The sequence below is a fragment of the Mesoplodon mirus genome, assembly GCF_964341445.2.
Source record: "Mesoplodon mirus genome assembly, chromosome: 4".
NCBI classification, from domain to species: Eukaryota; Metazoa; Chordata; class Mammalia; order Artiodactyla; family Ziphiidae; genus Mesoplodon; species Mesoplodon mirus.
The window spans coordinates 54,048,419-54,067,396 of NC_138979.1; the positions used below are offsets into that span (position 1 = coordinate 54,048,419).

At 38.3% G+C, this 18,978-nt stretch overlaps 1 protein-coding gene across 1 annotated transcript in view; it reads right to left on the reverse strand.

The window, feature by feature from the left end:
• The window catches only part of HERC1 (HECT and RLD domain containing E3 ubiquitin protein ligase family member 1), a 213,134-nt gene that overhangs the window by 66,951 nt on the left and 127,205 nt on the right, over positions 1 to 18,978 (reverse strand). The window contains exons 35-40 of the mRNA XM_082617315.1: positions 14,890 to 15,129; positions 14,414 to 14,497; positions 11,626 to 12,146; positions 8,564 to 9,339; positions 6,572 to 6,770; positions 4,296 to 4,456 (exon numbers count right to left, since the gene is read on the reverse strand). Of these exons, the coding sequence (XP_082473441.1) occupies positions 4,296 to 4,456; positions 6,572 to 6,770; positions 8,564 to 9,339; positions 11,626 to 12,146; positions 14,414 to 14,497; positions 14,890 to 15,129 (1,981 nt within the window). The remainder of the gene's footprint in view (positions 1 to 4,295; positions 4,457 to 6,571; positions 6,771 to 8,563; positions 9,340 to 11,625; positions 12,147 to 14,413; positions 14,498 to 14,889; positions 15,130 to 18,978) is intronic.

Consider the following 18,978-nt stretch of genomic DNA (forward strand, 5'->3'; position numbering starts at 1 on the left):
AAATGAGGAGAAAAATTAATTAATAGAAACAGATCTAGAAATAATTGATAAATTAAGTACCACAGACATTAAAACAGATACTATAAATACACTTGATTCTGGTTATTTGTGGATTCCCTATCTGCCAATTAATCTACTCCTTTAAGTTAATTTGTAACTCCAAAATCAATACTCATGGCACTTTCACAGTCATTCACACACACAGGGTGACCAAAAAATTCAGTCTTCTGATGCATTTGTTCCCAGCTGAGGTCAAACAAGGTGATGCTCTGTATTCTTGTTTCAGCTCTCAGACTATAACAATTGTCCTTTCATGCTATTTAGTGTTACTTCTTTTGCATTTTTTGTGCTTTTTGTTGGTGATTTCATTGTTTAAAATGGCCCCCAAGTACAGTGCTGAAATGCTGTCTAGTGTTCCTAAGTGCAAGAAGGCTAAAATGTGCCTTATGGAGAAAATATAAGTGCTAAGCTTCACGCAGGCATGAGTTAATAGTGTTGCTGGCCATGAGTTCAATGCTAATGAATCAACAATACATATTAAATATGGTGTCTTTAAATTGAAACACACATAAAATAAGGTTATATATTCATCAGTTGACAAAGAAGTGACCAGAAGCTCACAGAAACCTAGCCCTGTATTTTCCCTAGGGAACAATGGTTCAGTTTTCACTAATTCTGTGTTCACAGAATATAACTGTTTTAATAATGAGAACTGTTATTCCATGTATTCTGTAAGGTAGAGGAAAGACTGAGTATGTTATAAAAGCCATGGGAGATTAAAAAAAAAAAGACATATACAGAACTTCTAGAAAACTACATACAATATCTGAAGGGAAACATACACTGGATGGGATTAAGAGCAAATTAGACACTGCAGAAGAAAATATTAGTGACCGGAAGGCACAACAATAAAAATTATCACAAATCAAACACAGACAGGAAAAAGAATTTAAAACAAAAACAAAAAAAGAGCAGAGCATCAGTGATCGTGATCTGTGGGATAACTGCAAGTGGCTTAATATACATGTAACTGGAGACACTGAAACGGAGGAGTAGTGGAACAGAAAAAAATCTGAAAAAAATAATGAATGAAAAATTTCCAAATTTAATGACAACTTTAAACCCACATATCCAAAAACCTCAATAAACCCCAAGCACAAGAAACATGAAAAAAACTATACCAGGGCAGATCACAATCAAATTGCTTAAGCCCACTGATAAAAAGAAAAATCTTAAAAGCAGCCAGAGAAAAAGGCATATTACATCAACATTAGAAAGACAGAAGACTTATCACTGGAAACAATGCAAATCAGAAGACAGGAGAGCAACACCTTAAAGTACTGAAGAAAAAAAAAAAACAACTGTCAATATAGAATTCTATTCCCAGTGAAAATATTTTTTCAAAAAATTAAGGTGAAATAGACTCTTTTGGATATATAAGAGCCAAAAGAGTTTATCACTAGCAGATCACTACAAGAAATGTTAAAGGAAGTCTTTAAAGCAGAAGGAAATGATACCAGATGCAAATATGGATATACATAAAAGAATAAAGAATCTCAAAACTAGAAAATATATGAGTAAATAAAAAATACATACTTTAGTTTTTTAAAATATCTTTAAAAGATAATTGGCTGTATACAGCAAAAATAATAATGTATTATGGGGCTTTATAAGATTCATATAAGTTAAATTTATAATAACAAAAGTACAAAGGCTGCGAAAGGGGAAATGAAAGCATACTATTGTTAGATTCTTTTATTATACATGAAGTGGTATAACATTACTTGAAAGTAGACTGTGATAATTAAGAATGTATACTATAAACCTGAAAGTAATCTCTAAAAACACAATAGCAAGTATAGCTAATAAGCCAACAAAGGAGATAAAATGGAATTTTAAAAATACTCATTTAATTCAAAGGAGATAGAAAAAGAGGAAAAAGGAAACAAAGAACTGATGAGATGGAAAAAAAAGATGGTAGATTTAAACCCAGCTATAACAATAATCACAGTAAAGGTAAATGGTCTAAACATCCCAATTAAAAGGCAGAGAACATAAGGCTGAATTTTAAAAGCTGGACCCAACTATAGGCTACCTTTAAGAAATCTACTTTAAATACAAAGACCCAAATAAGTTAAGGGTAAAATGATGGGAGAAGATATATTATAAAACAAATTAAAAAATCAGAAGTGGCTACATTTAAACCAGATAAAGCAGATTTAAGGGCAAACAGAATTAACATGGATAAAGAGAGTCACTTCATAACAATAAAGAGGTCAATTCATTAAGAAGATATAAGAATCCTAAATGTTTATGGACCTAAAAACAGAGCTTTAGAAGTACATGAAACAAAAACTAATAAATGAAAGGGGAAATAGACAAATCCACAATTAGAGATTTCAACACCACTCCCACAGTAATTGATAGAATAGGTAAATGAAAAATAAGTAAGGATAAAGAAGACTTGGACAACACTATCAATCAACTTGACCTAACCAACAATTTCTAGAACATACCACTCAACAGGAGCATATACACACTTTTTTTTCCAAGTGTAAATGGAATAGTTATAAAAACAGACCATAGGGCTTCCCTGGTGGCGCAGTGGTTGAGAGTCCGCCTGCCGATGCAGGGGACACGGGTTCGTGCCCCGGCCTGGGATGATCCCAGATGCCGCAGAGCGGCTGGGCCCGTGAGCCATGGCCGCTGAGCCTGCGTGTCTGGAGCCTGTGCTCTGCAACGGGAGAGGCCACAACAGTGAGAGGCCCTTGTACCACAAAAACAAAAAACAAACAAACAAAACAGACCATATTCCGCACCATAAAACAAGTTTCAGAAATAGAGTCACAGATGTAGAAAACAAACTTATGGTTACCAGGGGGGAAAAGGGATAAAGTGAGAGATTGGGATTGACATATAAACACTACTTATGTAAAACAGATAACTAATAAGAACCTACTGTATAGCACAGGGAACTCTACTCAATACTCTTGAATGACCTATATGGGAAAAGAATCTAACAAAGAGTGGATATATGAATATGTATAACTGATTCGCTTTGCTGTACAGCTGAAACTAACACAACATTGTAAATCAATTATAGTCCAATAAACGCTTTTTTAAAATGAATAAACTTAAAATAGTGAATTGAACATAAGCATTTAGTCCTACTAATACCTGAAAACCCATTAAAATGGCAGTAAAGGAAATATTTTAAATGCAGAAATCCATAAGGACAGAGAGAACAGGAAAACTGCAATAAAATTTTAGAAGTTAGAAAGCCAATGGGCAAACATAAATTGCCTCAGTGGTCCTGAGAAAACTGAATCCTACAATACCAATGAGGAAAGTCAAAACAACAGAACTTATTCCTCAGAATCTCAAAATGTTCAGAAATGGGTGGCAGCAGATACTTCTGGAAACGAAAGTGAGGCAAAAAAATAGGACTGATTGAGAGTCTAAGAAGCAATTAGAAAATGGTACAACCACTATGGGAAACTATAGGCAGTTTCTAATAAAGTTAAATATCTACAACCAAAAAATAAATAAATAAAAATAAAATAAAATAATTCAAATTATACAAGATATGTTCTTTGATGACAATGAAATTAAACTAGAAATCAACAATAGAAAGATACCTGGAAAATCCCCTACTATTAGGAAGTGAAATAACATACTTCCAAATAACCCATATGTCAAAGAAGGTATCAGGGGCTTCCCTGGTGGCGCAGTGGTTGAGAGTCTGCCTGCCGATGCAGGGGACACGGGTTCGTGCCCCGGTCTGGGAAGATCCCACACGCCGTGGAGCGGCTGGGCCCGTGAGCCGTGGCCGCTGAGCCTGCGCATCCGGAGCCTGTGCTCCGCAACGGGAGAGGCCACAACAGTGAGAGGCCCGTGTACCGCAAAAAAAAAAAAAAAAAAAAAAAAAAAGATATCAATGGTAAACTAAAAAGTACTTTAAACTGAATGAAAATGAAAACATAGCATTTCAAAATGTTTGGATTGCAGCAACATCAGTGCTTAGAGGGAAATTAACAGCATTAAAATGCCTATATTAGAAAAGAAAGAAGGTCTAATATGACTGATGTACACTACATTATTTCTCTCTTAAATAGCCATAATTCAATCTACAGCTTCAAAAGAGAGAAGACAGCTCAGTTTGATGGGGCAGATTCCCCTTAATTAAAATCACTGTTTTACCTTCAGTGAAGACAAAACACAGTGCCCACGTAATGAAGTCTCACACATATGGAATGTCAAGGTCTGGGTGTCATAGTGCATGATAGCACACGCACCTGTGCGGTTAGCTGGCCTTGCTGACTGGGAATCAGGAGAAGTTAAGCTTTGCCTCCTTCCTACTTCATCAGAAGGAGAGGTTGGTAATGATGATATTGGAGGAGTCTGTGCACGACGTGTGGGAAGTACAGTGGTAGTTGGGTAACTAGAGAACATTTGCCTTTAAGAAAACAACAATGGTTAGCACAGAAATCCAATTAGAAAATAATGTATACATCACAATCTTCTTACAGAAGAATATGAGACCTGGAAAACTATACAAGTTAGCTATAGTTTAATTGGGGAGAGGGAAGAGAGACTCCACAGTGTTAAAAATCGTTACCTCATAGGATGCTTTTACTATAAAAGTAATGCCTTTTTGTGAGTTCAGCAAAATGAAAGCAACACAGCAGGTGGGGGGAATACAGCAATTAACAAAATAGATTTAAAAAAAATCCCTGCCTTCATGCAGCTTTCCTTCTACTATAATACCAAGGTGACAGGGGTATTTTGGTAGGCATATAGTAGTTAGAGAATAAAGAAGACTTTTAAAGATAGATAACTTATAGTTACTTCAGATACATACATTCGCTATAGCCATGAAATTATTCACATGGATTTAAAGTGAGAGTCTATAGGTAAGTTACGGAAAGAAAAGATAAGTGCCCAGTCACCCAACACAAATGAAAAACAGCATATGAATGATATGTCAGCTGTGTAGAGGGGTAAAGGTACAGGAGAAGCAGCCCCTCTCATGCTGATAAGGCAGACACTGGCTAAAAAATAAGTCCAGGAAGATCCTCACTGAGTGACTCCTCTTTAGATTTGTCCAACAGAACTAATAACTTTTTAAGCATCAAAAGAGCACTGTCAACCCAGTCAAGCAACTGTGATATGGTGGTATCCACACAGGGGTCAGTTGTTCCCTGATTTTTCTTGTATTAAATGATGTTGAGCCAGGCAGAGATAACTGCAGCTCTACCACAGTCCTAGCCAATAACAGGGAAATGCAGACTAAGAGAAAAGAAGGAGTCACAGGCCTGGTGAATGTCTCTGGGAGCAAGGGAGCATTATTTTACCACTGAATTCCATGCCTATGGAGTGTGAAAGGCAACAAAGAGTCACAGTGCTACTGATTCTCTGTGGATGCCTTGAATTCTGTAATTGCCAGAAGGATTAAAAACCATATTAGAATATCCTATCACTCTTCTCTTCCTCCTTTCTTGAACAGAAGCACTTCCTGGAACTGTGTTACTTAAGTGAGAGAGCTAAGAGGCAGATGTGTGGGGGCCGGCCACTGGTAGCTACTAGGATTAGCACTCCTTCTGTCTAAGACCAGAGCAATAATTCTTAATGCGTGAGCTGAAGCTCACTGTATCAGAATCACTGGAGAAACTTAATTCAAATGCAAACTAGGTGCCACACCAGACCTACTGAATGCGACTTGCTGGGGAATACAGCCCCAGAGATTTAAAAAGCTTCCCAGGTGGCTCTTGTGCACACCAAAATTTTAGACTCATTACAATAATAGCCACTCTCTCTCCTATCCTCTAAGATGTGTTTACTGGAAACAATAATGACCTATTAATTAAGGGAAGGGGGAAAAGAAATAAGAAAAAGGGAGACTATTCTGCTTACCTTCATTTCACTTAAGCCCTCGTTAAGAGAGCTCACAAAACTCTCTCCCTAAAGATTTTCACTCAAACGTTTTTATTTTATGTATACATCTGGCAAACTGAAGCAAAAAGAAACTTAGGCATTCTTTGGAATTTATGAGTCTACTAAAATAGGGCTGGCTGAAGATCATAAGACATGCTCTCTCGTTTGAAAAGTAGATTTGTTTGACCTCATAGAAAGAATAAAAGTATAGTTAAAGAATTATGCTTAAAAGGAAAACACCAAGAAGAAAAAATCTTTTTCCTGGAGGTAAGCTCTTTCTTGAGGCTCTAATATTCAAAATACAAGTATTTACCTTTGGAGGAAAAAAAATATTCAAAAGTCTAGCCAAAAAAAAAGATCATTATAAGAAGATAGAGTACTACAGTACCTGATTGTCAGTGGTACTGCTGATTAGATCTGGGACCACCACTAACTGGCTGTGAGACTTTGGGCAAGTTATTAAACTTCTGAGGGACACTTCCAACTTCAGTAAAATGAGTTTGACTATATGATCTCTCGGGTTCCCTCTAGCTCTAGAATGCCTTGACTTAGTTGGACACATTCTTCACAAGAGAACAATTGTGTGTTTAGAACCATAGGCATCAATATGGCAGACATTAAAGGTCAACTTCCCTACCTGAGAAGACTAAGTGGCATCACTCCTGGGGACTCAGATGCAGGCACCGTTTCTGTGTCAGTGACTGGAGTAGTGGCAGTTGTGGTGTCCTCCAGTGAGCTGCTCATAAAGGATGTTGTACTTGAGGCTGATGGGCTAGTGGTAACTGGCGTCTGTGCCTGTTGGGCTTGGTCACTTTCCTCAGCTTGTTGATCAATCTCTATAAACCAAGATTAAGGTTAAGAAAGTAGTAAGGATTTGCTTTTTCAAAAGTGATGAGGGAATGGGAAACTTTTAATTTGGAAAGCTTCTAAATATATTTCATAAGTATCAATTTCTGCAAAAGATTTACAGAAAAAAATGTTCTTATATATATATACATCCTGTATTCACTATTGTACTCGTTATAGACTCTACAGACAATAATGTAACAAGCCCTTGTAATTACTCATTTCTTATTTTAGAGAAGGTGCTCTTAAAAACAAAAAAGTTTCACTTTTGTTTGTTAAGATTTAACCAGAGGTTCTCTAAAGATCATTAAAACTGTGTTTCCTTAGCACTTTGATTTTGATGCCTATCTTTAGTCTTTAAACAAGCAAAGATGAAGATATGTAAATACAAGAATAATAAAAACCTAAACAGAAACTCCATGTTCTAAAAATGACAGTGCTTCACAAAATAAACTACTCCCAAGAGTTAAAAAAAAAAAAAAGTTAAAATGCCTAAGGGCTTACAAATATTTGTAATTTTTCTTATCTGGTAAGGGAGCCTACAAATAAACATAATCAAGATAGCAGTTGTTACAAACAGAGAGCTAATTCTATTTGGCTTGCTAAATGATGAAGTACTTTTCATAATCATGATCTTAACACTCCTATTTATAGGCACCACACACCTCTCTCTTCCTACTTACTATCTAAGCTAAAAAAGGAAGAAGGGGAGTAAGGGAAAAGGTAAAAGAAGAGGAAGAGGAAGGGAAGGAAGAAAAAGAGAATGGAAGCACCATGAAGGCAGGTGACTTTGTTCACTGTTGACTCCCCAAAATCTAGAATAGTACCTGGCACACTGTAAGCACTCAGTAAATGTTTACTGAATGAACCTCATTTTTATCTCAGAATTCATATTATCCCCAAAGGTGAGGATAAAAGATAAAACAAGGTTTTTTTACACACAATATATAGTCTACGAAAGTAGTACTTTTAAAAGTCCTTTAAAATGTCTCTGAGAAGTTATCAGAATAATATATATATTGAATCAGATCAGTAAATACTTGAGTACCTTCTGTGGCATGAGTTAAATTTCAGTTTTACAAAATGTAATAATTATTAAGTTCTAATACTTGCATAAGTTTAAAATAGAAAATTATAGGTACAGGCACACCTCAGAGATATTGCGGGTTTGGTTCCAGATCACTGCAATAAAGCAAATATTGCAATACAGTGACTTTTTGGTTTCCCAGTATATCTAAAAGTTATGTTTATACTATACTGTAGTCTGTTAAGTATGCAATAGCATTATGTCTAAAAAAAAAAAACGATGTACATATCTTAAAAAATACTTTATTGCTAAAGAATGCTAACCATCATCTAAGCCTTCAGCAAGTCACAGTAGCAACATCAAAGATCACTGATCACAGATCACCATAAGAAACATAATAATGATGAAAAAGTTTGAAATATTGTGAGAATTACCAAAATGTGACAGAGACACAAAGCAAGCAAATGCTGTTGGAAAAATGGCACTGAAAGACGTGCCTAACCCAGGGTTGCCACAAACCTTCAATTTGTAAAAAATGCGGTATCTGCAAAGCGCAATAAAATGAGGTATGCCCGTAGACAGATGATTATTAATATAAAGAAACAGAAAGGAACTGTTTTCCTTGCAAAGGAAATGTGAAAATTGCTTTGGCCAAAAAAAAAACACTTGTAAGTCTTTAATAGAATGTATCACTTCTGACAATTATGAATAATTTCAACAGCACAAAGCATAAATTTTAAAAATCAGATGACTTACCTTGTTTAATTTTGCCCCCAAACTGGTCTTCCAAAAGTCCATGGACCACTAACTTATAGATCATGGCTTGAGCTCGTTCCAGATCTGCTAATCCCAGTGCTCTCTTTATGGGTGACCGCATGACTGCTCGTTTCACCATGTGGCGCATCAAGAACTGAAGGGCTGCACGCATCTCCACGTCTTCATGAACAACTGGAGAGCTTGCACAGTCTGAGTTGTGGCCATTTTCAGCCAGAACTTTTGGTATCAGCAACAGTTCAGCATATTTACTACAGCCAAGAAGAGCACTAAGTGATTTCATAGCACCGAGGTAGAGATAGGACAGCTGGACTGCTCTGATTTCTGACTGGGCTATGTCATGGTTTTTGGATATGTGTTCGTGATTTTTTCTTTTTCCTTCTGTTATTTGATGTTGGGATTCCACACCTGGCACTGTTGAATCTAAAGAAAATGAAGCTATTTCGTTTTCTGATTTGGAGCTTGTGGTACCCTGACTTTTAACATCATCAGATGTTAAGCCTGTTCGTGTATCTAAAGCAGATTCACTCTCAATTTTCTGCTCAACATCCCCTTTCTCCTCAGACTCATGTCGGTGTTTCTTTTCATGTCGCTTGGCGCTCTGTTTGCCCATGTCTTCGTGAATGCCAGTCAGATATGTGAGGTCCAGCAACACAGAAGCCGTCAGGCCTCGAAATCGTGCCACGTCAAAAGGAAGCGGTTCACAGGGTTCCAGGTTATACAATGGAGTATCACTAGGCGACCAAAAAGTTGGGAAGCTTTAATAAAGATCAGAATGACACAGGAAGAAGCAAGTGAGGGATAGACAAGAGGAAGGTACAGAAAATAATGTAGACAAAATAAGATGTATCATGTAAACAGTACAGATAATAATTTGCACAAACTAGAGAACTCATTACAAATAGAAAAATGAATCTATTATGAGAAAGTGGGGGGATGTGATGTTAAACGCAAAAGCAATGAGATGTTCATGTGCTTTCAAATAAGAATATTCATTACTATATAATATAAGCCAGGAACTGGCAAAATTTCTGTAAAGAGCCAAACAGTAAATATTTTAGGACTTGGAGGCCACGTGGTCTCTGTTGCAACCTTTCAACCCTGCCATCATAGTGTGAGCACAGCCACTGATATACCTGAATGAATGTGTGTGGCTATGTAACTTTATTTACAAAAAGAGGAGCCGGGCCAGGTGTAGTATGCCGATCCCTGATGTAAGCTATTTGGAAAGTTTGCATAATAAATCTAGTTTATTACATGGGTAATGGTCATTTATAACGTGTTCCAGATAAGACTTTGTTTCATTCGAAAAAATTACTTTGTAGTCTTCAATAAATGCTTCTAATTTAGTTTAAGCAAAAATATGATCACGTATTTCCTGATATTCATCAAGAATTTCCATAAGTTTAAACATGTTATAATTAAACAAATTGGAACAGAAAGCTTTAGCAAGTATACAAAGTTTGGTGGCATATATTTGTTCTATTAAACGAAATCTTGGTTCTAGCTTAAACTTTCAAATCTTGTTTTCCCTTTGTGTCATTTTTCTTGTTGGTTTTAATTTAATTTAATTACTTTGCTATATCATATGCATCTTAGTAAGGCATCATAAATCCTTTCTGAAACAAGGCAAAGAATAAAAGAAAAGGCAGATACTTTCACAAGTAAAATTTTCATTGCTTTCTTAGCTTGAAGTCCATTAACTCCTGAAATTGTGTGTAAAATTCATACATGGTTATTTTTCAGCTGAGAGGGTCCATTGCTATCATTAGATTCTAAAACAGTACCAGCTCCAAAAAATACTGAAGAACCGTTTTGTTTTTTTGTTTTGTTTTGTTTTTTTGCAGTATGGGGGCCTCTCACTGTTGTGGCCTCTCCCGTTGTGGAGCACAGGCTCCAGACGTGCAGGCTCAGCGGCCATGGCTCACGGGCCCAGCTGCTCCGCGGCATGTGGGATCCTCCCGGACCGGGGCACAAACCCGCGTCCCCTGCATTGGCAGGCGGACTCTCAACCACTGCACCACCAGGGAAGCCCGAACCACTGTTTTTGATACTGTCCCATGTCATATTAACAGTGGAATCACTTTAAGCAGTATAATGAACAGTTACAAAGTATCATCAATAAATCCATGTTTTCAAATGATATAATTCTGTACAGTCATTAGATGAGTCCCCTTATCAACTGAGATACTTGACATACTTCCTTTTAAACATATGAAGTTTCTATTTCACACAAATCCTATCTGATTGCAAACACATCTAAATGCTTTTAAGCACACAGTTTGTGCCAAATAAATGTAATTTTCATACCCATCCAACATGTTGCACACTAAGGGTATAGAAATATATGCTTTAAAAAAAAAAGGCAAGAATACTTAAAAATCACAGATAATCCAAAACCTAATTTTAGTCACTCAAATGTTCCCATCCTACATTCAAAGCCCTCCTACATCACATGTAACTGACAGACCTGCTGACTGGCTTTTTTCTGTCCCAATGCGTAATGGAAATGATAAAAAGGAGGGAGCCAAATGAAAAATAGAAGGATCCCAGTTACACCTAAACTAGTGAGCTTACCATTTCTTCACAAAACAAAATAAAAACTATATATTTTACAAGCCACTAGTATTCCAAGGAACACAAGTTTGGGAAATATTCCTTTATGAAATCACAGTACTCATACCCAGATGTATGAAAAAAAATTATTTTAAAAAGTTAATTGGGGGCTCCCCTGGTGGCGCAGTGGTTGAGAGTCCGCCTGCCGATGCAGGGGACACGGGTTCGTGCCCCGGTCCGGGAAGATCCCACGTGCCGTGGAGCGGCTGGGCCCGTGAGCCATGGCCGCTGGGCCTGCGCGTCCAGAGCCTGGGCTCCACAGCGGGAGAGGCCACAGCAGTGAGAGGCCCGCACATAGCAAAAAAAAAAAAAAAAAAAAAGTTAATTGGCAGCTCACCTAAAATACATAATTACTCACTGTCCATAGGCAATGGCCCATTTCACCAATAAATACTCATTTGCTAAAAGTGTAACTCAACAAATCATACCTGATGGTAATTTCTGCTTCATCCCATTGGACTTTGGCAGACGTGCTGCCCTCCTTGACCACTCCCAGCAGTGTGGCATGGCGCCCAGTTTGCTTGTGAACACACCGACCTCCAACTCTAAGACCAGCATCAACTCCTCCTATCACTGCCAGCACGGGCCACACCTCTATGCAAAGGGTCCTCAGCTGCGGCTCTGACAGGTCAGCAAGGCCATGTCTATTGTGTTTACCTTTCTCTTCCTCTTTGCTCTCCTTCTCCTCTCTCATTTCATTTTCCTCTCGGCTTTGAACCGAGCGGCTTTTCTTTAGCTTCTGACCTGAATCTTTAATACATATCTTAATTTTGTGCAGCCTTTCCGTCATTTTTTTGTTAATGCAGTAAGTCCAACGGTCTGTTCGATGAAGGATACGAATAAGCTGAATAGTGGCCTCTGCCAGCACTGCTGCTACTGGACTACAAATGGGGTCTCCTGGAAGTAAGTCTCGTGGTGTGCCACGCATCTGCATATCACAAATTTTCACCTATAAAAGAAAAGACGGTAGCAAATGTGTGATTATTAATAGTTCTCCTAAACTATTTATTCTGTAAATTATAAAACTATAAATTCTAGCACATGAATCCTATGTGGAACTAGTATTTGGTCTCCTGATACGTGTGTATTATACTATTGGCCCCCAATAAGGAGTGAACAAATTTTACAGTTCTACTGAGGTTAGTACCAGTATGGTCCTGCGAAATAAGCTACCCTGTCATTTAAACTGCGTGCAGTCTGTGAGCAGGAGTGCTGTTGTGGCCACCCAAAAGATAGATATAGACCAAGGTTTATGTGACTGACTCCATTTAGCACCAACCCCCCACCCCCTGGAAAAGCCTTGAGGATCTATCCACTCTAGTCCTCAAGACAGCAGAATAATAACGAGTCCTGGGACCATCTTATATTGTTCCAGGGGCACAAAGATAAATCACAAGGCTAGAAAATTGGTATATTCCCAATCTGGACACACATTTCAAATAAGACATAGAGGCTGAAAGAAGAGCAAGACTTGGGTTCGAATCTTAACTGTATGTAATTTTTGGAAATCATTTAATCTCACTAACCTCAGCTTTTTCAACTGAAAAAACATTGGCACTAATAACAGTATCTATCTCTTACTATATTAAAGATTAAATTAGACTATGCACATAAAGTGCTTATCAGTACAGTGCCAGACACACAGTAAATGTTCAAAAAATGTTAACTATTATTAGTATTGTTTTTTTAAATCAGATTCTGAAGTCAGAAAAGGCTTCTGGGGGCTTCCCTGGTGGCACAGTGGTTGAGAGTCCGCCTGCCGATGCAGGGGACACGGGTTCGTGCCCCGGTCCGGGAGGATCCCACATGCCACGGAGCAGCTGGGCCCGTGAGCCACGGCCACTGAGCCTGTGCGTCCGGAGCCTGTGCCCCACAATGGGAGAGGCCACAACAGTGAGAGGCCCGCGTACCACAAAAAAAAAAAAAAAGAAAAAAGAAAAGCCTCCTGGGTAGAATAAAGTGATTGATACAAAGCCTATGGTTAAATTAATTCCTTCAAGGTTCACAAATGTTAGGGAGCAATAGGCCATCATTCTAACCAGAACATACCAGAACCTATTCTGGGCTGCAAGAATATCATCAGGGAAAGGGATAAAAGCAGGTACTGGTTTGCCTCTTTATTTCATTTCCAGTTCAGTTTTGTTGACTACCTGGTTCAAGAAGCAGTTCCCCTCTCTCATGAATGGCTAGCTTGAAATTATACCTCCTTGAAAATTTTAAAAATATATTAAAAGCCCAGAATAAATGGTAACTTTCATGGTTAGAATTTACCAAATCTAGCACTTCCATTATAGACACATTATATATGAGATGGCTTGAAAACTTTCTACTAAAAAATAACTAGAAATTCCGGAGGCCAGACCTAGGCTACTTTTACTTGACGTTATATCCTCAAGTAAAAGGATGGGGTAGAAAACAAATCAACCCACAGGGAGACCACAAAGAAGTTTCTCTCTAACTGGGTTTTACATGAGGAGAAAAACAAGTTTTTAGTGAGAGGGTTATCTTTTTAATACTGTCCTCCTGAAGGTTGAAGGTTCAAATTTACACCATCTACAAGGACTGAGAACCCTCTCAGCTGAATGAATGAAAGGCAGTTTCCCCATCCTAACTGAAACCTCCATTATTCACCTAATGGTATCTGATTACACTGAAGATTATTTTTAGATTTCTCATATGCACAACTGCCAATAAACCAGATTATCCCTAAACTATTTCCTGTAATTCCTAAATTGCACATATGTTTGAAAGTTGACTCACTATATTCAAATTACCAGAATATCAAATAGTGCCTTAATAAAGAGCAAAGGCAACTTCTAAAAGTAATCTAACCTTCATCTGGAAGAGTAAATTATCTGAGCAAATACTTTTTTTTTTTTTTTTTTTTTTTTTTTCTTTTTGCGGTATGCGGGCCTCTCACTGCTGTGGCCTCCCCCGTTGCGGAGCACAGGCTCCGGACACGCAGGCCCAGCGGCCATGGCTCACGGGCCCAGCCGCTCCGCGGCATATGGGATCCTCCCAGACCGGGGCACGAACCCGTATCCCCTGCATCGGCAGGCGGACTCTCAACCACTTGCGCCACCAGGGAGGCCCTGAGCAAATACTTTTAATGGTAGAAATAGCTTATTGTTTCTGTGAACTCTGATGTTAGCAAATATTAATAAAAAATAACAAATATCCTTTATGCTTAATTATAAAGGTTTGAGGTTTCATTACCTTTTCCCCTGGGTTGCTACTATAGAACATTACGCATGGGTACAACTCTGCTGCATCCACATCTTCAAAAGCTAATTTGGGTTCCTATAGTGTGGCAGAGGTGATAGGAAAAAAAGGAAACAAAAATTTTTTTAATTGATAATATCCAATACACATTAAGATTCAAAGCTCTTATGAGACAGAGTAAGTTACTAGAGCCAAATCTCAATTAACCTTGCTAACCTTGCTAAGGAAATTCCACATATAATAAATAACCTTAATTTGTTCCTCTGTTTCAACAATCTTCCTGGGATTTTACTATCTTTCTTTTTTTTTTTTTTTTTGGTGCTGATAAATATTTTAAGAACCAAAAGGTATTAGAGAAAAAGCAGAGAAGAGCAAATAATCCATAAACTGAATAGCTAGTACCTGAATAACTGAGTTGAGGATAAATAAAAACAGGAAAACATGCAATACTTCTGAATGAGTTTCAGTACCTCTCCATTTTTCCCAAAGGAAATGGTCCTGGCTTCCATGTCTAACACACAGGTAATGAAATCTCCTTGAGTGAAGCTGGACAATGTCAGAGTCTGTTCTCCATTGTGATAGAGGTTACCACTGTAGGCCCGATAGAGCCACATATCCGAGGTAGTACGGTGGTTAAAGTCATGTACTGGCCAGCGAGAAACTCCAACACAGGTGCCTTCATTACCTCTGTTTTCCTTCACAATGTAAAACTAAAATGAAAGTGGTAATGTTCACTAATATTCAAAAAACTTGTTTATATACTATTAACTGTATAAAGCCATACTGGGGAATACGTTTGTAAATAATATTTATGCATTTATGAGAATATAAATAAACACATTTTCAGCTTAAGTGAAAATAACATAAAAATGAAATAATTTCATGATTTTGTAAAGATTTTAAGACAAATTTAATCTTTACCTTTTAGAACATTTAGAATAACCTTTGAGTATTTATTTAAAATAAACAATTTTAACTTACATCTTAATTATGAAGCTGAGGAAGTACATCCCGTCCAGAAAATTATTAATGGAAAGTTTCAATTCTTTATACAAATTTTCTAACTACTCTCTTGTGTATATTTCTGTGCATAAAAGAGTTAATAGAGCAGGCCTGAGACTGCTGTCTTTAAAAAGGCATGCTTGTAACACTGGCCCTTGGCTAGTATCTGGGAATTCGACTTTTATACAGTTTCCTACACTGTTAGAAAACTTTCCCTAAATGAGTCGGGTGGCTCACCAGGACAGGAATGTTTGAACAAACAATGTGGTTTACACTGAACATGAACTTTCCTTTTGGGAGCTGGAGTTTTGGTACATGCCAGGCAGAGGGTACCTTCATGATCAGTCTCCAGTAAAAATCTTGGCAACTAAGTCTCTAAGGGGGTTCCCTAAAACATCACACACATATTGCTGCATTTTGTTGCTGGGACAAGAGTGCAGTCCATGTGACCCTTCATGGGAGGGAGAGAACATAAGGAAGCCTCCACGTGGATTCCTCCAGACGTCACCTGTATCTTTCCTCCTTTTTATCCAGTTATGTATCCTTACTACCTTGTTAAAATAAACCCCAGTCATCATGAGTACAATGATAATACTGAGTCCTATGAGTCCTTCTATCAAATCTTTGAACATAGGGGTCATCTTCAGGACCTCTGACACAATGGTGGCAACATGAGCTTCACCAGAACAACTCTAAGTCATTAAAATATAATTATATATTTGGGAAAAAGAGAGAGAGAGAGAACTGGGGAAAGACAAAACTCTAGTGGCTATGGGGTTACACGTGTTATGAAGCAGCAGATGAGTGGCTATCTGTTGTGAGAGGTAAAAGTTACCTATGGAATTCAAAAATAATAGATCCAACCCCAGGAGGGTTGGCTCACTGGGTCCCCTGGCTGCTTTTGGCCCTGTAAGCTAAAGTGAGGGGAAAAGAGCAGCCAGAAGAAAATTTGTGTTGTTCTCTCCTCTAGGTGGGAAGAGAAAGAGAGCCCAAGCATTCCCACACATGAGCTTTGGACGGGCCAAAGAATAAAAATTAGCTTGGGGCTTCCCTGGTGGCGCAGTGGTTGAGAGTCTGCCTGCCAATGCAGGAGACACGGGTTTGTGCCCTGGTCCGGGAAGATCCCACATGCCGCGGAGCGGCTGGGCCCGTGAGCCATGGCCGCTGAGCCTGTGCGTCCGGAGCCTGTGCTCCGCAACAGGAGAGTCCACGGCGGTGGGAGGCCTGTGTACCGCCAAAAAAAAAAAAAAAAAAAAATTAGCTTGCAGCTGCTCTCTTGTCCAGATGGGAGGGGGAAAAGTTCAAAAATTCCTGAAGGTGAGTTTGGGGTAGACCAAAAGTATTAGAAGTATGTGTTGCTCTTTCCTCCAAGTGAGAGGAGATAAGGTTATTTAAATCAGTTCCCAGGGCTGGAGTAAAACTTTAAATAGATGAAAGAAAGGAAAAAAGGGAGAAATGGAGAAAGAGAGAGAGAAAAGTAGAAAAGAAAAGAAAATACTCCAGCGATTTTCTTTAGCCTAGATGCTGTCACTGCTGTACCAGTGCCCTGGCCCAACCAATTAACCCTAAAAATGCTAAATTTACTGCTAGGGGTCTGAGTAAACTTGAGATCTGAGGGAAAAGGGGAAAGTAAATTTTATAAAACAGCTTCGCTTTGTGGCTACTGCATCTGGATGTATGATAAAAAATGATGTAAAATGTTATATGCTTATAACTTCATAAATACTAAGAGATCATCCTGATAAGTAAAAGCTGCAAAGGAAAAATGTCAGTGGGATCACAACTTCCTTGCTTTTTGCCCAGGTGAGTAGATTGGAACTTAAATTCTTTGAGTACTGGAAACAAAACAAGCCTCCGTAACTGATGATTTTTTGTTATGATTTTTGCCTATTAGAACTGCTAGAAAAAAGGGAGACAAAATAAAAAGAGTGGCCATCTCCACATAGAAATATACTTTGAGAGTTTTAAAAAGCAGTTGTTAGTTGCCAATTAGTTCTTATAAAATCAGATGTCTGACCCTTAGAGGCTGATGATTTTCTAGCCTGAAATGCATATTTTTGAGTGGGTAAATTTGTACTCTAAGATTGAGAAGGCAAAAAGAGCTTAGGAAAGCCTTGCTCGTCACTTAGACTTGAAATGCAGCTGTCTGATCCTACAGCATTTAGGCTTTATTGCTGCCCCCAAAAGTTGCCAATTTTATAGAATCCTCAATTCAGAGCTTCCAACTGCCTGGACCTGCCTCTAAGTTAAAACCTCATACTGTCTGCTATGGGCTGTTTCAACCCAACATGAGCTGTGTTCAACTAAAAGCAGGCACCAGCCTAATGAACAAAAATCAGACGTGGGGGCTGGTGAAGATTTAGTTGGTGCAGCCATAAACTGAAAACTACATGGATTCTAGCTGGACTGTCCAGTCTCTTATATATGCCCCTGGGAAAGGGCCTGTTCTTTTGATAGCCATCTAATTTGAGCTGCTGATTGGCTTTTTATTTCTGACACAGAAACTGATTACATTCCTAACTTTGATTCTCACCGAAAGCTGAAAGTTGAAGGAGGGCATACCCAGGGTGCATGACCTCTATGGCCACTCTTATAACAGACTGGACTCTTGACCTCTTCTTGGGGAGGTCTCACTGCTGTTGACTTATTATGTTCAGCTTTTTGGACTAGTCGTAGTTTGCAACAACAGACTGATAGCTTGATTCAATATCTGATACACACGCCTAGTAAGACAGTTTATTAAATGAAGCTCTCCCCAGCAAAAGACTGATCTTTCCTAGGCTGCTCACTGGATAAATGATTAGGATAAAAGGCGTAGAAGGTTTTGTAAACCTATTCTGGAAAACAATTTTTTTAATTGGGATTTTGTCCTGACCAATTGCTAACCTTTCTGGTTAAGTTGTATCAATATAAAAACACTTTTGTTAAAAAAAAAAAAGTTTTTGTGTGGAAATTCTTTTGTCCCTTTTGCACCTAACCCTTCTGGATAAAAGGTCTAGATGGAGATAAAAAAATGACTGAAAAAATCTGAAGTTATAATAACTAAATAGGAAACACTGATTTTAGAATAACGGTGGGGGCGGGGAGGGGCAAAAAAACAACAACAACCACTTTGTTATAAAGCAGAAACTAACACATCATTGTAAAGCAATTATACTCCAATAAAGCTGTAAAAAACAAAAACAAAAAAACAACCCAGGCCCTGGGGAAGTGTGGAAGAAGAGGGAGGGCATAAATGATCATTGTTTTTTCGGAACTTAACAAACTGTCCTTCAGAGGCAGTCCCTCTGAAACCAAGCACTCAATTAAATTACTTAGACTGCAATGGGAACAGAAGGTGGGAGGCCCCCTGATGGGAGATCACATTGGGGTCCTGTTAACTTGTTCTGCCTGACTACTGTATATCCTGATTAGGGATATCTTAACAATTATAAACTCATTTCCAGGGATACCACATATGCCTCTGGAATTGTACTTTTTGTGTATGCACCCTATTCTGAGCCCTGGACTGGCCAGAGTTGTGCTGTGCTAAATTTAAGGACAAAGTCACTTGACTT